This window comes from Thalassophryne amazonica, chromosome 1, assembly GCF_902500255.1.
Source record: "Thalassophryne amazonica chromosome 1, fThaAma1.1, whole genome shotgun sequence".
Taxonomy (NCBI): Eukaryota; Metazoa; Chordata; class Actinopteri; order Batrachoidiformes; family Batrachoididae; genus Thalassophryne; species Thalassophryne amazonica.
The window spans coordinates 174,053,921-174,070,907 of record NC_047103.1 but is presented as its reverse complement, the minus strand read 5'-3'; the positions used below and the strand labels follow the sequence as shown (position 1 = coordinate 174,070,907).

General features: G+C 43.6%; 1 protein-coding gene across 2 annotated transcripts in view; it reads left to right on the top strand.

Moving 5' to 3' along the window:
- Window positions 1-16,987, top strand: part of mlpha (melanophilin a) — a 267,636-nt gene that overhangs the window by 72,282 nt on the left and 178,367 nt on the right. For both annotated transcript variants that reach the window (XM_034179775.1, XM_034179785.1), the window contains exon 4: window positions 16,891-16,935. In XM_034179775.1, coding sequence (XP_034035666.1) covers window positions 16,891-16,935 — 45 coding nt within the window. The remainder of the gene's footprint in view (window positions 1-16,890; window positions 16,936-16,987) is intronic.

Genomic DNA, 16,987 nt, shown 5'->3' with positions numbered 1-16,987 from the left:
CGTAGGACCCACAAAGAATCCAAGTCATTAAAAAGATAGTAGAGAAGCTTGAATCTTCGACTGGACTGGGTTGCTTGACGTGAGGACGTTTCGCTTCAAATCACAGAAGCTTCCTCAGCTAAAATTCTTGCTCTGGTAGTATGGTGGATTCCAATATCAAGTTCACACGTGAGGATGCCAGAAACAACCATTTAGCCTTCTTGGACTGTGATGTTACGATTGGAGAGAACAGGCAGCTCCAGACAGGGGTTTACAGAAAACCCACTCACACTGACCAATATCTGCTCTTTGGCTCAAACCACCCCCTGGAACACAAGCTCGGGGTGATCAGGACGCTTCAACACAGAGCCCTACAGGTGCCCACAACTGCAGAGGGAAGGGCTAAAGAACAACAACTTGTACGGAAAGCCCTCACAGTATGTGCGTACCCACGTTGGTCCCTGGACAAAATGCAGAAGTCCCAGAAAACAAAGAGACCAGATAGACAGGAGACGGAGACAAGAAGAAGAGGAGTGTCTCTCCCTTATTTAGCAGGAGTAGGGGAAAAACTACAGAGGATCTTCAGACAGCACAAAATCCCAGTTTACTTTAAACCAGTTAACACCTTGAGACAGAAATTAGTTCACCCTAAGGACAGGATCCCTAGTTACAAACAGAGCAATGTAGTGTATTCTATCAGATGTCAGGAAAACTGTAACGAACACTACATAGGTGAGACTAAGCAACCTTTACACAAAAGGCTATACCAGCACCGCAGAGAGGGCACCAGTGGACCTCAGTCTGCAGTTCATCTCCACCTTAAAGACACTAACCACACGTTTGAGGACAAGGAAGTTAAAATCTTAGCCAGAGAGAAGAAATGGTTTGAGAGAGGAGTGAAAGAGGCATTCTTTGTGAAACAGTTGAAACCCAGCCTTAACCGGGGGGCGGGTCTCAGACACGCTTTGTCCCCTGTTTACAATGGGGTACTCAGGTCAAAGCAGTTTCAGTCTTTTGTTCATGGTAATGAGTCATTCACGTCATCAGGAGAGAGTCGTCAAGGGAGCCATCAGGGGAGGCTTCCATCCCATCATTAGGAGAGTGCTAACTATCAATCAATCAATCAATTTTTTTTTTATATAGCGCCAAATCACAACAAACAGTTGCCCCAAGGCAACTAGAGCACAATAGGTGCTAATTAGAGCTATTGTTTAGTCACTAGCCTATAGCAGTCTGCCTCTCAGTAGGAGGGGTCTGGTTAGGTTAAAAAACTCCAGCTTTTGTTGGCTTCTGGTTTATTCTTCTCTACAAGAGTCAAGACAGAAGTCAGACTTCCAGAGCAAGAATTTTAGCTGAGGAAGCTTCTGCGATTTGAAGCGAAACGTCCTCACGTCAAGCAACCCAGTCCAGTCGAAGAGTCAAGCTTCTCTACTATGGAAACCACCTGGACAACTGAGAGCCTACACAGAATCATTAAAAAGATACAAACTTCTCTCAGTGGCCACGGAGCTCTGCGGCTGCGGTTACCGAGACCATGCAGCGCTGCGGATTTTTCTGCAAGAATTCTATCCTTGCGGGCTGCTGGAGCACTCTGCATCAAAACAGCGAGCGTAGTCTCTGGACCTGTTGCCAGATTTTGGCCGCAACTCCACACAGCAGACAGTGGGGTGGTGTGAGTGGCCCGCTGCGGCACTTACCGAGCCCGCAGACTCAGTAAGTGCATCGGAGGCAGTGAGAGCAATCGTGGTGATGCCGACCGGCTCGCCTGATGAGGACACAGAACACAATGCGCTGTTAAAAAAAGAAGAAGAAGCATGCAAAATTGCACTACAACAAATCCGCGAAACTGCGAGGCCGCGAAAGGTGAACCGTGTTATAGCGAGGGACCACTGTACATGTATTGAGGACTCACCGTGGGGTGATGAAGTATTGGGCTACGTGTTCCAGCAGGATTCCTTCCATGCATGAGATTTTGTGGTTTTCCATTGAAATATGCAGATGTCTTCCCATTTTTTGTCTGTTATTTGTCATACTTCCTTCCCTTTCCCATTTAACTTGGATATATTTTGTTGAGTTAGTTTCTAAATTCTGCAGACTCTCATGCAATCGGGAGATAATGTTTGATTCATATGCATCAATAAATAATTGGACAAAGGGTTTATTGGCCTCTCTACCATCCCTGTATTTTATTTTGAGATTATAATAATGTCGTTGTTAGAAATCTTGTTTTTGTAATGAAAATTTATCCTTTAGAGTTTCAAAACTGGTAATACTATCCTTCTGTATAATGCTGCACATTGATGCGTTTTTTGATCCAAGCTTTGAATCTATCATCAGATTTATTTGGTATGAAATCTGAATCATAGGCGCACCAACTTAAAGTTTTATTTATATGACACCTAGGTGAACCAACCTCATGGCGTTACTTTAGATTTTGTAATTAGTGATCCCTAAACCTTGAGAGAGGATTTTACCCATGGATTCTCCAGTCTGTCTGTTGGAGATTTTTATCTGGTAACACAGCCTGTAGGTGTAAATTGTGCCTTGTACGAGGGAGAGGAGGAGAGGTTAATAATTTCCCAGAGATGCCAGACCCCATCCCCACTTCTGTTGAAACAATTATAATGTTTTATGTCAGATTCTAGGTTTCTTCCCTTTTGTCTCACTCGACAGTTTGATAGCGTCTGAAATAGACAGAGGAGCCTCTGTAATATATTAATTTTTATTGTTTCAATTCTTGCACTTCGACACAGGATGGGTAAGAGATTCCACCTCATAATGTCCTCCTTGATCTTATGGAACAGAGGTTCATAGCTTTTCTCATGAACTTTTGTCAAATCTTGAAGTAAAATTACTCTCAGATATTTAAAAGATTCTGTTTTCCATCTCAGAGGATATATTTCCTTTATTTTTTTCACATGGACTGAAATTATATGTAAGAATTTCACTTTTATTGATGTTTAGATTATATCCTGACATAGAACCTAAGTGTTTTAAGAATGTCATGACCTCTGGCAGGAACATCTCAGGTAAAGGAGGACGTTGTCTGCATAGCACGCTATTTTATGTTCAGTTTTGTTAATGTGAATTCCCTTAATTTTGCCATTCTGTCTGATAGTAGAGAAGCTTGAATCTTCGACTGGACTGGGTTGCTTGACACGAGGACGTTTCGCTTCAAATCACAGAAGCTTCCTCAGCTAAAATTCTTGCTCTGGTAGTCTGACTTCTGTCTTGACTCTTGTAGAGAAGAATAAACAGGAGCCACAAAAGCTGGAGTTTTAAACCTAACCAGACCCCTCCTACCGAGAGGCAGACTGCTATAGGCTAGTGACTAATCAATAGCTCTTATTAGCACCTATTGTGCTCTAGTTAGCACCCTCCTAATGACAGGGCAGCTCTCCCTCCTAATGATGGGACTGACGCCTCTCCTGATGGCTCCCTTGACGACTCTCCTGATTCAATTCAATTTCAATTCAATTTTATTTCAATTTTATTTATATAGTGCCGAATCACAACAAACAGTTGCCCCAAGGCGCTTTATATTGTAAGGCAAGGCCATACAATAATTACGTAAAAACCCCAAAGGTCAAAACGACCCCCTGTGAGCAAGCACTTGGCGACAGTGGGAAGGAAAAACTCCCTTTTAACAGGAAGAAACCTCCAGCAGAACCAGGCTCAGGGAGGGGCAGCCTTCTGCTGGGACTGGTTGGGGCTGAGGGAGAGAACCAGGAAAAAGACATGCTGTGGAGGGGAGCAGAGATCAATCACTAATGATTAAATGCAGAGTGGTGCATACAGAGCAAAAAGAGAAAGAAACACTCAGTGCATCATGGGAACCCCCCAGCAGTCTAAGTCTATAGCAGCATAACTAAGGGATGGTTCAGGGTCACCTGATCCAGCCCTAACTATAAGCTTTAGCAAAAAGGAAAGTTTTAAGCCTAATCTTAAAAGTAGAGAGGGTGTCTGTCTCCCTGATCTGAACTGGGAGCTGGTTCCACAGGAGAGGAGCCTGAAAGCTGAAGGCTCTGCCTCCCATTCTACTCTTACAAACCCTAGGAACTACAAGTAAGCCTGCAGTCTGAGAGCGAAGCGCTCTATTGGGGTGATATGGTACTATGAGGTCCCTAAGATAAGATGGGACCTGATTATTCAAAACCTTAAAGTAAGAAGAAGAATTTTAAATTCTATTCTAGAATTAACAGGAAGCCAATGAAGAGAGGCCAATATGGGTGAGATATGCTCTCTCCTTCTAGTCCCCGTCAGTACTCTAGCTGCAGCATTTTGAATTAACTGAAGGCTTTTCAGGGAACTTTTAGGACAACCTGATAATAATGAATTACAATAGTCCAGCCTAGAGGAAATAAATGCATGAATTAGTTTTTCAGCATCACTCTGAGACAAGACCTTTCTAATTTTAGAGATATTGCGTAAATGCAAAAAAGCAGTCTTACATATTTGTTTAATATGCGCTTTGAATGACATATCCTGATCAAAAATGACTCCAAGATTTCTCACAGTATTACTAGAGGTCAGGGTAATGCCATCCAGAGTAAGGATCTGGTTAGACACCATGTTTCTAAGGTTTGTGGGGCCAAGTACAATAACTTCAGTTTTATCTGAGTTTAAAAGCAGGAAATTAGAGGTCATCCATGTCTTTATGTCTGTAAGACAATCCTGCAGTTTAGCTAATTGGTGTGTGTCCTCTGGCTTCATGGATAGATAAAGCTGGGTATCATCTGCATAACAATGAAAATTTAAGCAATGCCGTCTAATAATACTGCCTAAGGGAAGCATGTATAAAGTGAATAAAATTGGTCCTAGCACAGAACCTTGTGGAACTCCATAATTAACCTTAGTCTGTGAAGAAGATTCCCCATTTACATGAACAAATTGTAATCTATTAGATAAATATGATTCAAACCACCGCAGCGCAGTGCCTTTAATACCTATGGCATGCTCTAATCTCTGTAATAAAATTTTATGGTCAACAGTATCAAAAGCAGCACTGAGGTCTAACAGAACAAGCACAGAGATGAGTCCACTGTCCGAGGCCATAAGAAGATCATTTGTAACCTTCACTAATGCTGTTTCTGTACTATGATGAATTCTAAAACCTGACTGAAACTCTTCAAATAGACCATTCCTCTGCAGATGATCAGTTAGCTGTTTTACAACTACCCTTTCAAGAATTTTTGAGAGAAAAGGAAGGTTGGAGATTGGCCTATAATTAGCTAAGATAGCTGGGTCAAGTGATGGCTTTTTAAGTAATGGTTTAATTACTGCCACCTTAAAAGCCTGTGGTACATAGCCAACTAATAAAGATAGATGACATGAATGACTCATTACCATGAACAAAAGACTGAAACTGCTTTGACCTGAGTACCCCATTGTAAACAGGGGACAAAGTGTGTCTCAGACCCCCTCCCCAGTTAAGGCTGGGTTTCAACTGTTTTACAAAGAATGCCTCCTTGACTCCTCTCTCAAACCATTTCTTCTTTCTGGCTAAGATTTTAACTTCCTTGTCCTCAAACGTGTGGTTAGTGTCTTTAAGGTGGAGATGAACTGCAGACTGAGGTCCACTGGCGCCCTCTCTGCGGTGCTGGTATAGCCTTTTGTGTAAAGGTTGCTTAGTCTCACCTATGTAGTGTTCATTACAGTTTTCCTGACATCTGAGAGAATACACTACATTGCTCTGTTTGTAACTAGGGATCCTGTCCTTATGGTGAACTAATTTCTGTCTCAGGGTGTTAACCGGTTTAAAGTAAACTGGGATTTTGTGCTGTCTGAAGATCCTCTGTAGTTTTTCCCCTACTCCTGCTAAATAAGCACAGAGCCCTACAGGTGCCCACAACTGCAGAGGGAAGGGCTAAAGAACAACAACTTGTCCGGAAAGCCCTCACAGTATGTGGGTACCCACGATGGTCCCTGGACAAAGTGCAGAAGTCCCAGAGAACAAAGAGACCAGATAGACAGGAGATGGAGACAAGAAGAAGAGGAGTGTCTCTCCCTTATTTAGCAGGAGTAGGGGAAAAACTACAGAGGAACTTCAGACAGCACAAAATCCCAGTTTACTTTAAACCTTGTTCGCTGTGCCCACGTGACTCCCAAATCATTGTATTCTTGTATTTTACACAATGTCCCAACTTCAGTGGAACTGGGGTTGTAATAAAGACAAACGGAACTACCCACAGAGAGTCATCAGTATTTCTCATACTGACATGAACCCTCCACTGAAGATGGCATCATCATGAAAGGCCCTAGGACCGTTATCCCCACGTCCCTGCAAAAGAAATACACCACCATCCTCCACAGAGGGCACTGAGGCTCCAAGTCTGTTGTGATGATAGTTCTGGCATGAACCCCAAAATGTAGGCAGTAACGAGAAGAGGATTAGAGAGAAAAAAATCCACAGGTGATTTATTGTCTACAAAGGTGAGAAACGCACAGTCCAAAACACATGGTCCTAACCACACGGTCCTAAAAAACACATGGTCCTAAACACACGGTCCTAAAAAACACATGGTCCTAAACACACGGTCCTAAAAAACACACGGTCCTAAACACACGGTCTTAAAAAACACATGGTCCTAAACACATGGTCCTAAAAAACACACGGTCCTAAACACATGGTCCTAAACACATGGTCCTAAAAACCACATGATCCTAAACACCGGGCCTAAAAAAACCACATGGTTCTAAACAAATGATTCTAAAGACACAGCCCAAGACACAAGGCCCTAAACACACGGCCCTAAAAATCACATGGTCCTAAACAGATGGTCCTAAACACATGGTCCTAAAGACACGGCCCTAAACACACGGCCCTAAAAAAAAAAACACACGGCCCTAAACACACGGTCCTAAAGACATGGCCCAAAACACATGGTCCTAAAAAACAGTGAAATCCCTAACAAAAATACTAATCCAAATTTCCCAAAGTAGAAACCACTAACTGGAGGTAACGGGATGGAGCAGGAGACAAAACACATGGAGGGGATTCATACAGAAAAACTGTATAAAACAGGGTGACACAGGCGGATCAAAGACTGTTCCAACAACACTCACACAGAGTGACTAGAAGTGAGAACGAGTCAGCGAGTGGCAAAGGACATGACAAGGTTTAAATACCAAATGAAATAATTAACCACAGGTGGGTGTAACTGAGGAGACAGGAACAGTCAGTGCATATGTGGAAAGAAGGAAGCAGGTCGGCTGAACCAAACAGGCCTCAGAATCTGAGTGGAGGAAAGAACATAATAAAACCACAAAGAAAGCGTGAACTCAAAAAAAAAAAAAAAAACATAATGCAAGATGCAAAACGGAATGTCAGAGTCAGAAGAACTGCAGAAAACAAGCATAAGAAAATAAGAAAACCAGCAATGATTAGTGAAAACTAAACACTGACCACGATCAGGTTCATGAAACAGAAAACTAAAGAGGGAGTCAAACCAATGTGGGAGTGCAACAGAAAGACAAACACAACAGGCAGGTTCACATACAAAACTGCACACCCAGAACACAATAACACTTAAAGGGAGTCCACTCAGCGCCAAGCTCGCGGTACTGTGTTCTGGCCCACAATGACCGAGGACATAGAGAAGGAAACCGCTGCATGTCCAGTGTGCAACAGTGCCACACCAACAGAAGGAGCCACTCAGGCCACATCCGGTTCCGGTGTCGTAGACCGAACAGTCCCCCCCTACAAACTGGGCCCCCTGCCTTCACTGCACATGTGTCATTTCTGTGCGTCACTTAGTGAATAACCCTGTTGTGTCTGATGACGAGTGGACGATCATGCTGGGTTATACGGTCAAACATACAGGTTTGCCAGTGACGCGTAGCGGAGCTGGACAAAATCAGTTTTATGGTGACGTGTTAGCGGAGCCGTAAAATGGACCTGTTCACCTGTACAACAGCATGAACATCCGCACAGCATCAGACACAATGGGGTTATTCCCACTCCAATCAAATCCAACATCTGCACGGTTTATTTTTCTCTAGGTAATCTGGTTTACCGTGAGGCAGCATCATCTCCCCAAAAGCGGTCAGGGGGTGGAGTAAACCATTGAATGTGAAAATCCATCAAACATGAAACGGTAATTCGGTATGAGAATCCACATCAGTACTTTTGTACGGTAGCTTAAATTCAATCATTTTGGCGGCGGCACGCAACTTTCTCTCACTCTGAGCTAACAGCGCTAACAGCTAGCAGCGGGCACAGCCGGTGTTCTGAAGAAAGTTCCGCATCCCGACAATACGGTGCATGTGTGCGCATGCGCAGTTGCACACAGCGGGCAGGAACGACATTCGATGGTAATCACATCTCATCAGAACAGCGGTCAGGGCGCAGAGTAATACATCTTTTGCCACCATTGTTGCAAAAATTACACGTATATAAGATATTACACGGTCTGCGCTCTCACACGATTAACCAATCAGATTCGTGGAAAAAAGGTTATTGGATTAGGATTGAAATTGACATCAAAAGCCCGCAGGTTACAATATTACTCCAAAACAAAACATCCATGGACTGCAAGTTTGAATAAACATGTCCTCACGTGCTAAATGTCTGTCATTATTAATCTGTCTTTCATGGAGGAACAATTAGCTCTTTAGCTCAATATTTATTTTATTTATTTTATTTTTTATTTTATTTATTTATTTCATTCATTTAAAAGAAAACAAAAAACAGAAAAGCAGAAATAAAGCATCTCCATTACCAGAATGAAAAGGAGCAGAGAGAAGAACAAGTCTTATATTTTCTGCCCCTTTTTACAATACAATCTTTCAATATCCAGCGTCATTTTTCAACATTATTTAACAGATTGTATTTCTTTAACTTGTCACATACCACTGACTTATTTCATAATTATGACCATTATTTAATAGATTACATCTCTGATAGGTTACATTTTTAAACTTAAAACATTTTATACATTATTAACAAATTACATTTTTTTTAACTTCCTTACAGCCCACTAACTTATTTTATAGTTTCATACTTACTTAATACATCTAGTTTAATATGTTTTTTAAATAATTTAAGCGACCTTAATTCTTTAATTTCTTTGTTGAGATTGTTCCATAATTTTACACCATTTACTGCAATACTCCGTTCCTTTACTTTGGTTCTGTATCTTGGTTTTCTAAAGAATTCTGTTCCTTTCAGTTTATAACTACTTACTCTTTTCTCAAACATATTTTGAATGTTTGTTGGTAAAGCATTTTTATTAGCTTGGTGCATTGTTTGTAATATTTTCAAATTGACCAAATCACGAAATTTAAGTACCCTATACTTAATGAACAATGGATTAGATGGATCTCTAAAACCACTGTTGCTAATCACCCTTAAAGCCCTTTTCTGCAGAATAAACAAAGGTTGTATATAAGTTGTATATATTGATCCCCAGATTTCTACACAATAAGTTAAATATGGGAAAATCAATGAATTGTACAATGTTAATAAACCATAACTATTTAATGAATATTTTATTTTATGCAAAACAGCAATGGCTTTCGCTATTTTTCCTTTTATGTAATTTATGTGTGACTTCCATGTAAGATCTTCATCAATCATGACTCCTAAAAATTTCATTTCTTTTACCCTTTGTATATCCATTCCATCTATTTGTAATGACACGTTATTTTTTTTTGCTCTGTCATTAAACAATATGAAATTTGTCTTATTAATATTTAGTGACAGTCTGTTTAGCTTGATGTTTGTACATATTAGGCTAAATGTGTAAATCCTTGGCATTAATTAATCTGCAAAAGTTTTCGGGTTCTGTGCTGCGTCCTAAGTGGACGGAGCCAAAGCGGAGCAGACGGGAGGAGAGCGTCTGTCCATGGTTTCCTGCTGCGCACAGAGAGAATTTGGCTGCGTCCAGCTCGGGATCAAGCTGGATCCTGTCTGTGTGCAGTAGGACATGTGACACAATTCAGAAAAATGTGCAGGAATTATAAGTCTGTATTTAGAATGTTATGAATGAGATGTGTGTTATTTGGAAGAAAGTCAAGGTGGAACTGACTTTAGACCACGCCCCCCCGACACTTGTCCCTCCCATTAGAGAAACCCAGAGGTGAACTGTTCACTGAGCGCGGCGCGCCCCTCCCCTTTCTCTCACCATCTCACTGCTTCAGGAAGCAGGGGCCCCTCCTGCTGCCTGCAAGGGGCACCAATTTGCCAATTCTACACACAGTGACAAGAAAATAATTTTGCGATGGACATGATTTTTTTTTAAGTGCTCATCCCCACGGTGCCCCCCTCCATAAATGCCACCCAAGGTGACAGCCCGCATGGCCCATATCAAAAACCACCACTTGTGCAGGGAGATCATTCCACAGAACAGGGGCATGATAAGAGAAAGCTGTGTGACCCACAGACTTCTTATTCACCCTAGGGACACAAAGTAGTCCTGCACCCTGAGAATGCAGAGCCCAGGCCGGTACGTAGGGTTTAATTAGCTCAGCTAGGTAGGGAGGTGCAAGTCCATGAACAATTTTATAGGCCAGTAGCAGAACCTTAAAATCAGATCTCACAGAAACAGGAAGCCAGTGAAGAGACGCCAACATGGGTGTAATGTGGTCAAACTTTCTGCATCATTATTATCAGGTTGTCCTAAAAGTTCCCTAAAAAGCCTTCAGTTAATTCAAAATGCTGCAGCTAGAGTACTGACGGGGACTAGAAGGAGAGAGCATATCTCACCCATATTGGCCTCTCTTCATTGGCTTCCTGTTAATTCTAGAATAGAATTTAAAATTCTTCTTCTTACTTATAAGGTTTTGAATAATCAGGTCCCATCTTATCTTAGGGACCTCGTAGTACCATATCACCCCAACAGAGCGCTTCGCTCTCAGACTGCAGGCTTACTTGTAGTTCCTAGGGTTTGTAAGAGTAGAATGGGAGGCAGAGCCTTCAGCTTTCAGGCTCCTCTCCTGTGGAACCAGCTCCCAATTCAGATCAGGGAGACAGACACCCTCTCTACTTTTAAGATTAGGCTTAAAACTTTCCTTTTTGCTAAAGCTTATAGTTAGGGCTGGATCAGGTGACCCTGAACCATCCCTTAGTTATGCTGCTATAGACGTAGACTGCTGGGGGGTTCCCATGATGCACTGAGTGTTTCTTTCTCTTTTTGCTCTGTATGCACCACTCTGCATTTAATCATTAGTGATTGATCTCTGCTCCCCTCCACAGCATGTCTTTTTCCTGGTTCTCTCCCTCAGCCCCAACCAGTCCCAGCAGAAGACTGCCCCTCCCTGAGCCTGGTTCTGCTGGAGGTTTCTTCCTGTTAAAAGGGAGTTTTTCCTTCCCACTGTAGCCAAGTACTTGCTCACAGGGGGTCGTTTTGACCGTTGGGGTTTTACATAATTATTGTATGGCCTTGCCTTGCAATATAAAGCGCCTTGGGGCAACTGTTTGTTGTGATTTGGCGCTATATAAAAAAATTGATTGATTGATTGATTGATCAACCTCATCAGCCGCGGTTCACTGATTATCACCTCGTTTCTGCTTCAAACTGCCTCCAGTCATCATCTATCTTAGTGACAGATATCTGAAGCTTTTGTATCAGAGCGCCACAGCCAGATGAGCACTCACTGCGCCTCCGTCATTTCAAAGCGTCAGTAGCAACTCACTGAGTTTTGCATCATTTTTGCTTAAAACTGACTTTCAAATGATTTAAGAGGTTTTACTTTGTCATCTGATGGTTAATAATAACATAATTCCCTTTGATCGATTTGGGTGTAGAGAGTCGGACTCAGAGAGTCAGACTCAGACGTGCTGCTTTGGTCCCAAATGACGCATGTGCAGTGAAGGCACGGTGGACCAATTTTTAAGGGGGGGGGGGGGGGGGGACTGTTTGGCCTTCAACACTGGCCCTACCCTGGTCAACACTATCTGGTTCTGGTTGACTCCTACTCAGGTTGGCTCGAGGTCGACCTACTCCGTGACCTGACTGCTAACGCTGTGACTGGAAAGTTAGAGAGACACTTTTCCGTTCATGGCTGCCCACACAAGGTAATCTCAAACAATGGTGCCAATTTACCAGCCAACAGACTTTGCTGTGGCGTGGGACTTTGTGCATTTCACAAGTCGCCCAGAATACCCACAAGCCAATGGGCTAGCTGAACGCGTTGTCCACAGTGCAAAGCAACTGATGGAAAAGTCAAAGAGAGATGGAACAGATGTGTTTCTCAACCTAATGTTATGGTTAGGGGTTCGGGTGGAACCAAACCATTCACACTATGGACCCACACACAGGGAGCTGGACACGGAGAGGAGTTCAAAAGGGAAAATATATTTATTTATAATAAATAAATGAAATACTGTGCTGGGATGCCTGCAGTATAGAGAGTGGCCCGCTTCATGGTGGTGAAATAAGGGAGCTGCAGTTTCCTGGGCCAGTCTTGAAGGAATAATGTCAACTAAGGATTCTATGACCAGGGCCAGGTGAAACCAGGAACTAAGGAAGAAGACACACAGGGTGAGTGAAAAGCACTCGTAACACTGTTCCAGGACTGTGTTGAACAGTCACAGTCCAACACAGGCTTAACACAGCTTGCTTCAGGGGTCAGGAAATAAAGTTCTCTTCTTAAGAAATTAAGTTCACTGTTCAGTAATTGTTCATAGTTTCTAAGTTGTACCCAAAGGTCAGAGGTCAAGTGCTGTGTGCTGTAACGCAGTTTCGATTAAGCAGGACTTGATACAGCAGGGTTCTCAATGGTTTGATATCAGAGTTCATGCAGTTCTTAGGGAGAGTTCTTGGCACAGTTCTTTATCATAGCACAGTCACAAACAGGAACGATTGAGAACGGGATCTCACTGAGATGAGGGGAACTTAAATGGCATGTAGTTGAGACACTCTCCATACTAAGAGCTGAGGAGTTCCAAAGTGCCGTTACTGTGCAGGCAGTCAGAGCCAGGATCCAGGTTGACTTGGGAGGCACCCTGGAATCATCTAGAACACCAGGAAAAGATATGGGAATTAGAGGGGAAGGCCAGTGTTACCTGAGCATAAGCTGTGGGAAGCTTTGGCGTCTTGAGCACACATCTGGAAGATGTTGTCAGGGTCATGGGGCGGCAATCAGGTTTGGTCCTCCTGGTACCTGTCTGGATCATGGAACGAGGCTCTGAAAGCTGGTGAAGCAAAAACAAGGAAAGCAAGGCGACAAACAACAAACAAATGACAAGTCTCTGGCAGTTCATGAACAGAAAGTCAGGGTTTGAATAGTCTATCAATTATCAGTCACTCATCTGATCCAGCTGTGAAAACAAAACTGAGGGCGTCATCTGGTGGATTGGATGAATTTGAAGTTAAACGCTCATTTTCAAGCAATAATACCGTGGACTAATGCATTATGCTAAAGAACAAGTTGTTTTTATTTATGCAACCATGAGCTAAAGAAAAGGAGATGTAGAACATTCAACTTGTTCCATTTAATAGTTTGTAATAATAATGACATTGTTGAATGTACCTGTTAGTACTGATGTGAGTTCTCACTGAAGAGTTGCTGCATTGTAAAGATAAGCTGAACCCTGAACCCATTGCTTCATTAAACGCTGCTTTTCTGCCATCCGCCATCTTTAGCATCAGTGCCTGCTTCTGTAGCTTGTTTCCTCGCTGTTTTCCTTAAACTCTTTCTTGCTTTTTGTTCTTGGTCTTCTTCATTGTTATCCTGCTGTTGGTGTTATAGGCTTATTGGTGTTTTAGTGTTCAGTCGGTGGACACCGTGTTTTACTCTGACAGCTCAGTGGTGGCGGAAACCAGAAGCCTGCTCCTTCTTCTGTTCCTTCTTCTTTTTCTTCTTCTGCTCCTTCTTGTGCTACATCCTACTGTTGAAGTTGTTACTGCAAGCGGCTTCAACAGCACCGACAGGGACGTCTTTGAGGATGAGGACCTGGATGTGTTTACAGACACTGTACTGTGTTACATTAAGAACTGTGCAGATACACAGCACCTCACCAGCTACAAACCCACCATCAGAGCTGTTGAAGGAGAGAAACTATAGGGCTCTCTACAGCACAGCCAGCGCCAACCTGGAGAGAGGCATCAGGAAGACCAAGGAGGACTTCAGGAGGAGGATCCATGACCACCTGGACACCAACAACAGCAGGCAGGCGTGGACGGAGGTCCAGCACCTCACCAGCTACAAACCCACAATCAGAGCTGCTGAAGGCGACGCCGTGTTGGCAGAAGAGTTAAATCTCTTCTTTGTTCGGTTCAAGACTGTGACACCAGAAGCAGCCACGTCACCATCAGCGGCCGGGAGCAACGTCACAGTGGGGGAGCACGAGGTGAGGCGCATGCAGGGGGGAGGGGGGGTTGTCAACCCACACAAAGCAACGGGCCCAGACGGCATCTCAGGAAGGGTGCTGACAGACTGTGCAGACCAGCTTGCTGGGATTTTCACCAAAATCTTCAACCTGTCCCTGACACAGTCTGCTGTCCCGTCACGCCTGAAGACCTCCACCATAGTTCCACAACCCAAGAAACCCCCATAACCAGCATCAGTGACGACCGGCCTGCTACACTCACACTGATGGTGATGAAGGGTTTTGAAAAACTGGTTAGAAGTCACATCATGTCATTCCTAACCCCCACTTCAGACCCAAACCAATTCACTTACAAGGTCAACAGGTCAACGGAGGACAGCGTGACCACTGCCCTCCACACCACGCTGACCGACCTGGACCAACTGGGTAATTATGCCCGTCATCTATTTGTGGATTATAGTTCAGCATTCAAAACCATCCTCCCCAACGGCCTCGTGAGGAAGCTGCTGAACCTCAGTCTACCTCATTCCACATGTCTTTGGATTAAGGACTTTCTGTCAGATGGCTCACAGAGAGTCAGGATTGGCTCCCACATATCCACAGCTCTCACACTCAGTACCGGGTCCCCTCAAGGCTGTGTGCTGAGCCCACTGCTCTTCAACCTCTGCACCTCTGACTGCACCTTGTCCACACCAGCAACACCTTTATTAAGTATGTGGATGACACCACAGTGGTCACCTGTATCACTGGAGGAGATGAGTCCACCTACTGGGAGGAGATGGACCAGTTGACGGTGTGGTGGAGAGAAAATAACCTGCTCCTGAACACATCCAAAACCAAAGAGCTAATCACAGACTTCAGGAGAAACAGACAGACATTCAACTCGTTATCATTGGGGGGGATCTGTGTGGAAAGGGTCAGGGACTTCTGTTTCCTGGGAGTCCACATAGAGAAGAAACTGACCTGGGACAGGAACACCACACACTTGGTAAAGAAGATACAGCAAAGACTCCACTTTCTGAGAATCCTCAGAAAAAATAACATCAACCAGAGATGTCTGGTGTCTTTTTCCTGCTCTGCCATGGAGCGCATCCTCATATACTGCCTCTGCACGTGGTTTACCAGCTGCATGGGGCCAAACAGGAAAGAGCTCCAGAGAAGTAGAGAAGCTTGAATCTTCAACTAGACTGGGTTGCTTGACGCGAGGACACTTCACTTCAAATCGCAGAAGCTTCCTCAGCTAAAATTCTTGCTCTGGTAGTCTGACTTCTGTCTGACCCTTGTCGAGCAGAAAAACAGAAGCCACAAAAGCTGGAGTTTTAAACCTAACCAGACCCCTCCTACCGAGAGGCAGAATGTTATTGGCTAGTGACTAAACAATTGCTTTAATTAGCACCTGTTGTGATCTAGTTAGCTCATAATGACAGGGTAACTGTCCCTCCTAACAATGGGACTGACACCTCTCCTGATGACGTGAATGACTCATTACCATGAACAAAAGACTGAAACTGCTTTGACCTGAGTACCCCATTGTAAACAGGGGATAAAGCGTGTCTCAGACCCCCTCCGCGGTTAAGGATGGGTTTCAAACGTTTCACATAGAATGCCTCCTTGACCCCTCTCTCAAACCATTTCTTCTCTCTGGCTAAGATTTTAACTTCCTTGTCCTCAAACGTGTGGTTAGTGTCTTTAAGGTGGAGATGAACTACAGACTGAGGTCCACTGGTGCCCTCTCTGCGGAGCTGGTATAGCAAGAATTTTAGCTGAGGAAGCTTCTGCGATTTGACGTCCTTACGTCAAGAAACCCAGTCCAGTCGAAGATTCAAGCTTCTCTACTATGGAAACCACCTGGACAACTGAGAGCCTACACAGAAGCTCCAGAGAAGATCACTGGGTGCTCTCTACCCACACTGGGGGACCTTCATGGCTCTGACTGTCTCAGGAGAGCCAACACCATCCTAAAGGACTTGTCCCACCCTGGACACTCTCTGTTTGAGCTGCTGCCATCAAGCAGATGGTACAGGACCATTAAAGCAAGAACAAATAGACTGAAAAACAGTTTCTACACAACTGCTCTTAGAGCTTTGAATGGAACCAAACAGCCAGGTCACATGACACACTTGGAATGAGGAAAATATTTGTTTATGTGCAAATATCCACAGTTTGTACATACTTTTCTCTTTTTTATATATAATCTTTTTTTTTGCTGCTACGTTCTTATAATTTTTTCTTTTTTAAATTTGCACTCTGGACACACCTCTTCCACTCTGTTACATTTTCTTTTTCTATTCTTCTCCTGACCTTTTCATGTAGTTTACTCAGGTTTATATTTGCACTTTGCCTTTCATTGTTCTGGTTACAGTGACAATAAAGAATCTGTATTTGTTATCCAGAGCCCCTTCTTCTGCTGCTGCTTCTTCTTTTTCTTCTGTTCTTTCGACTTGTCCTTCTTCTGCTGCTTGTTCTCCTTCCACTACTCCTTCTCTTGCTCCTTCTTCTGATGGTTCTTCTGTTGGTCCTGCTCCTTGTTGTCCTGCTCCTTCTCCTGGTCCTTCTCTAGTTTCGCCTACTGCTCCTTCTGGATGATCTTTGTACAACAGACCATCCTTTGCTGCATGCTAATAAGAGTCTTTCCTCAGGAGGCCGTGATGATGACACTCACAGCATGCCAGACGCTCGCAGCAGTGAGTACTGTTCAAACTCACAGGTTGTGAAATGTGATGTCATAAATGTGAT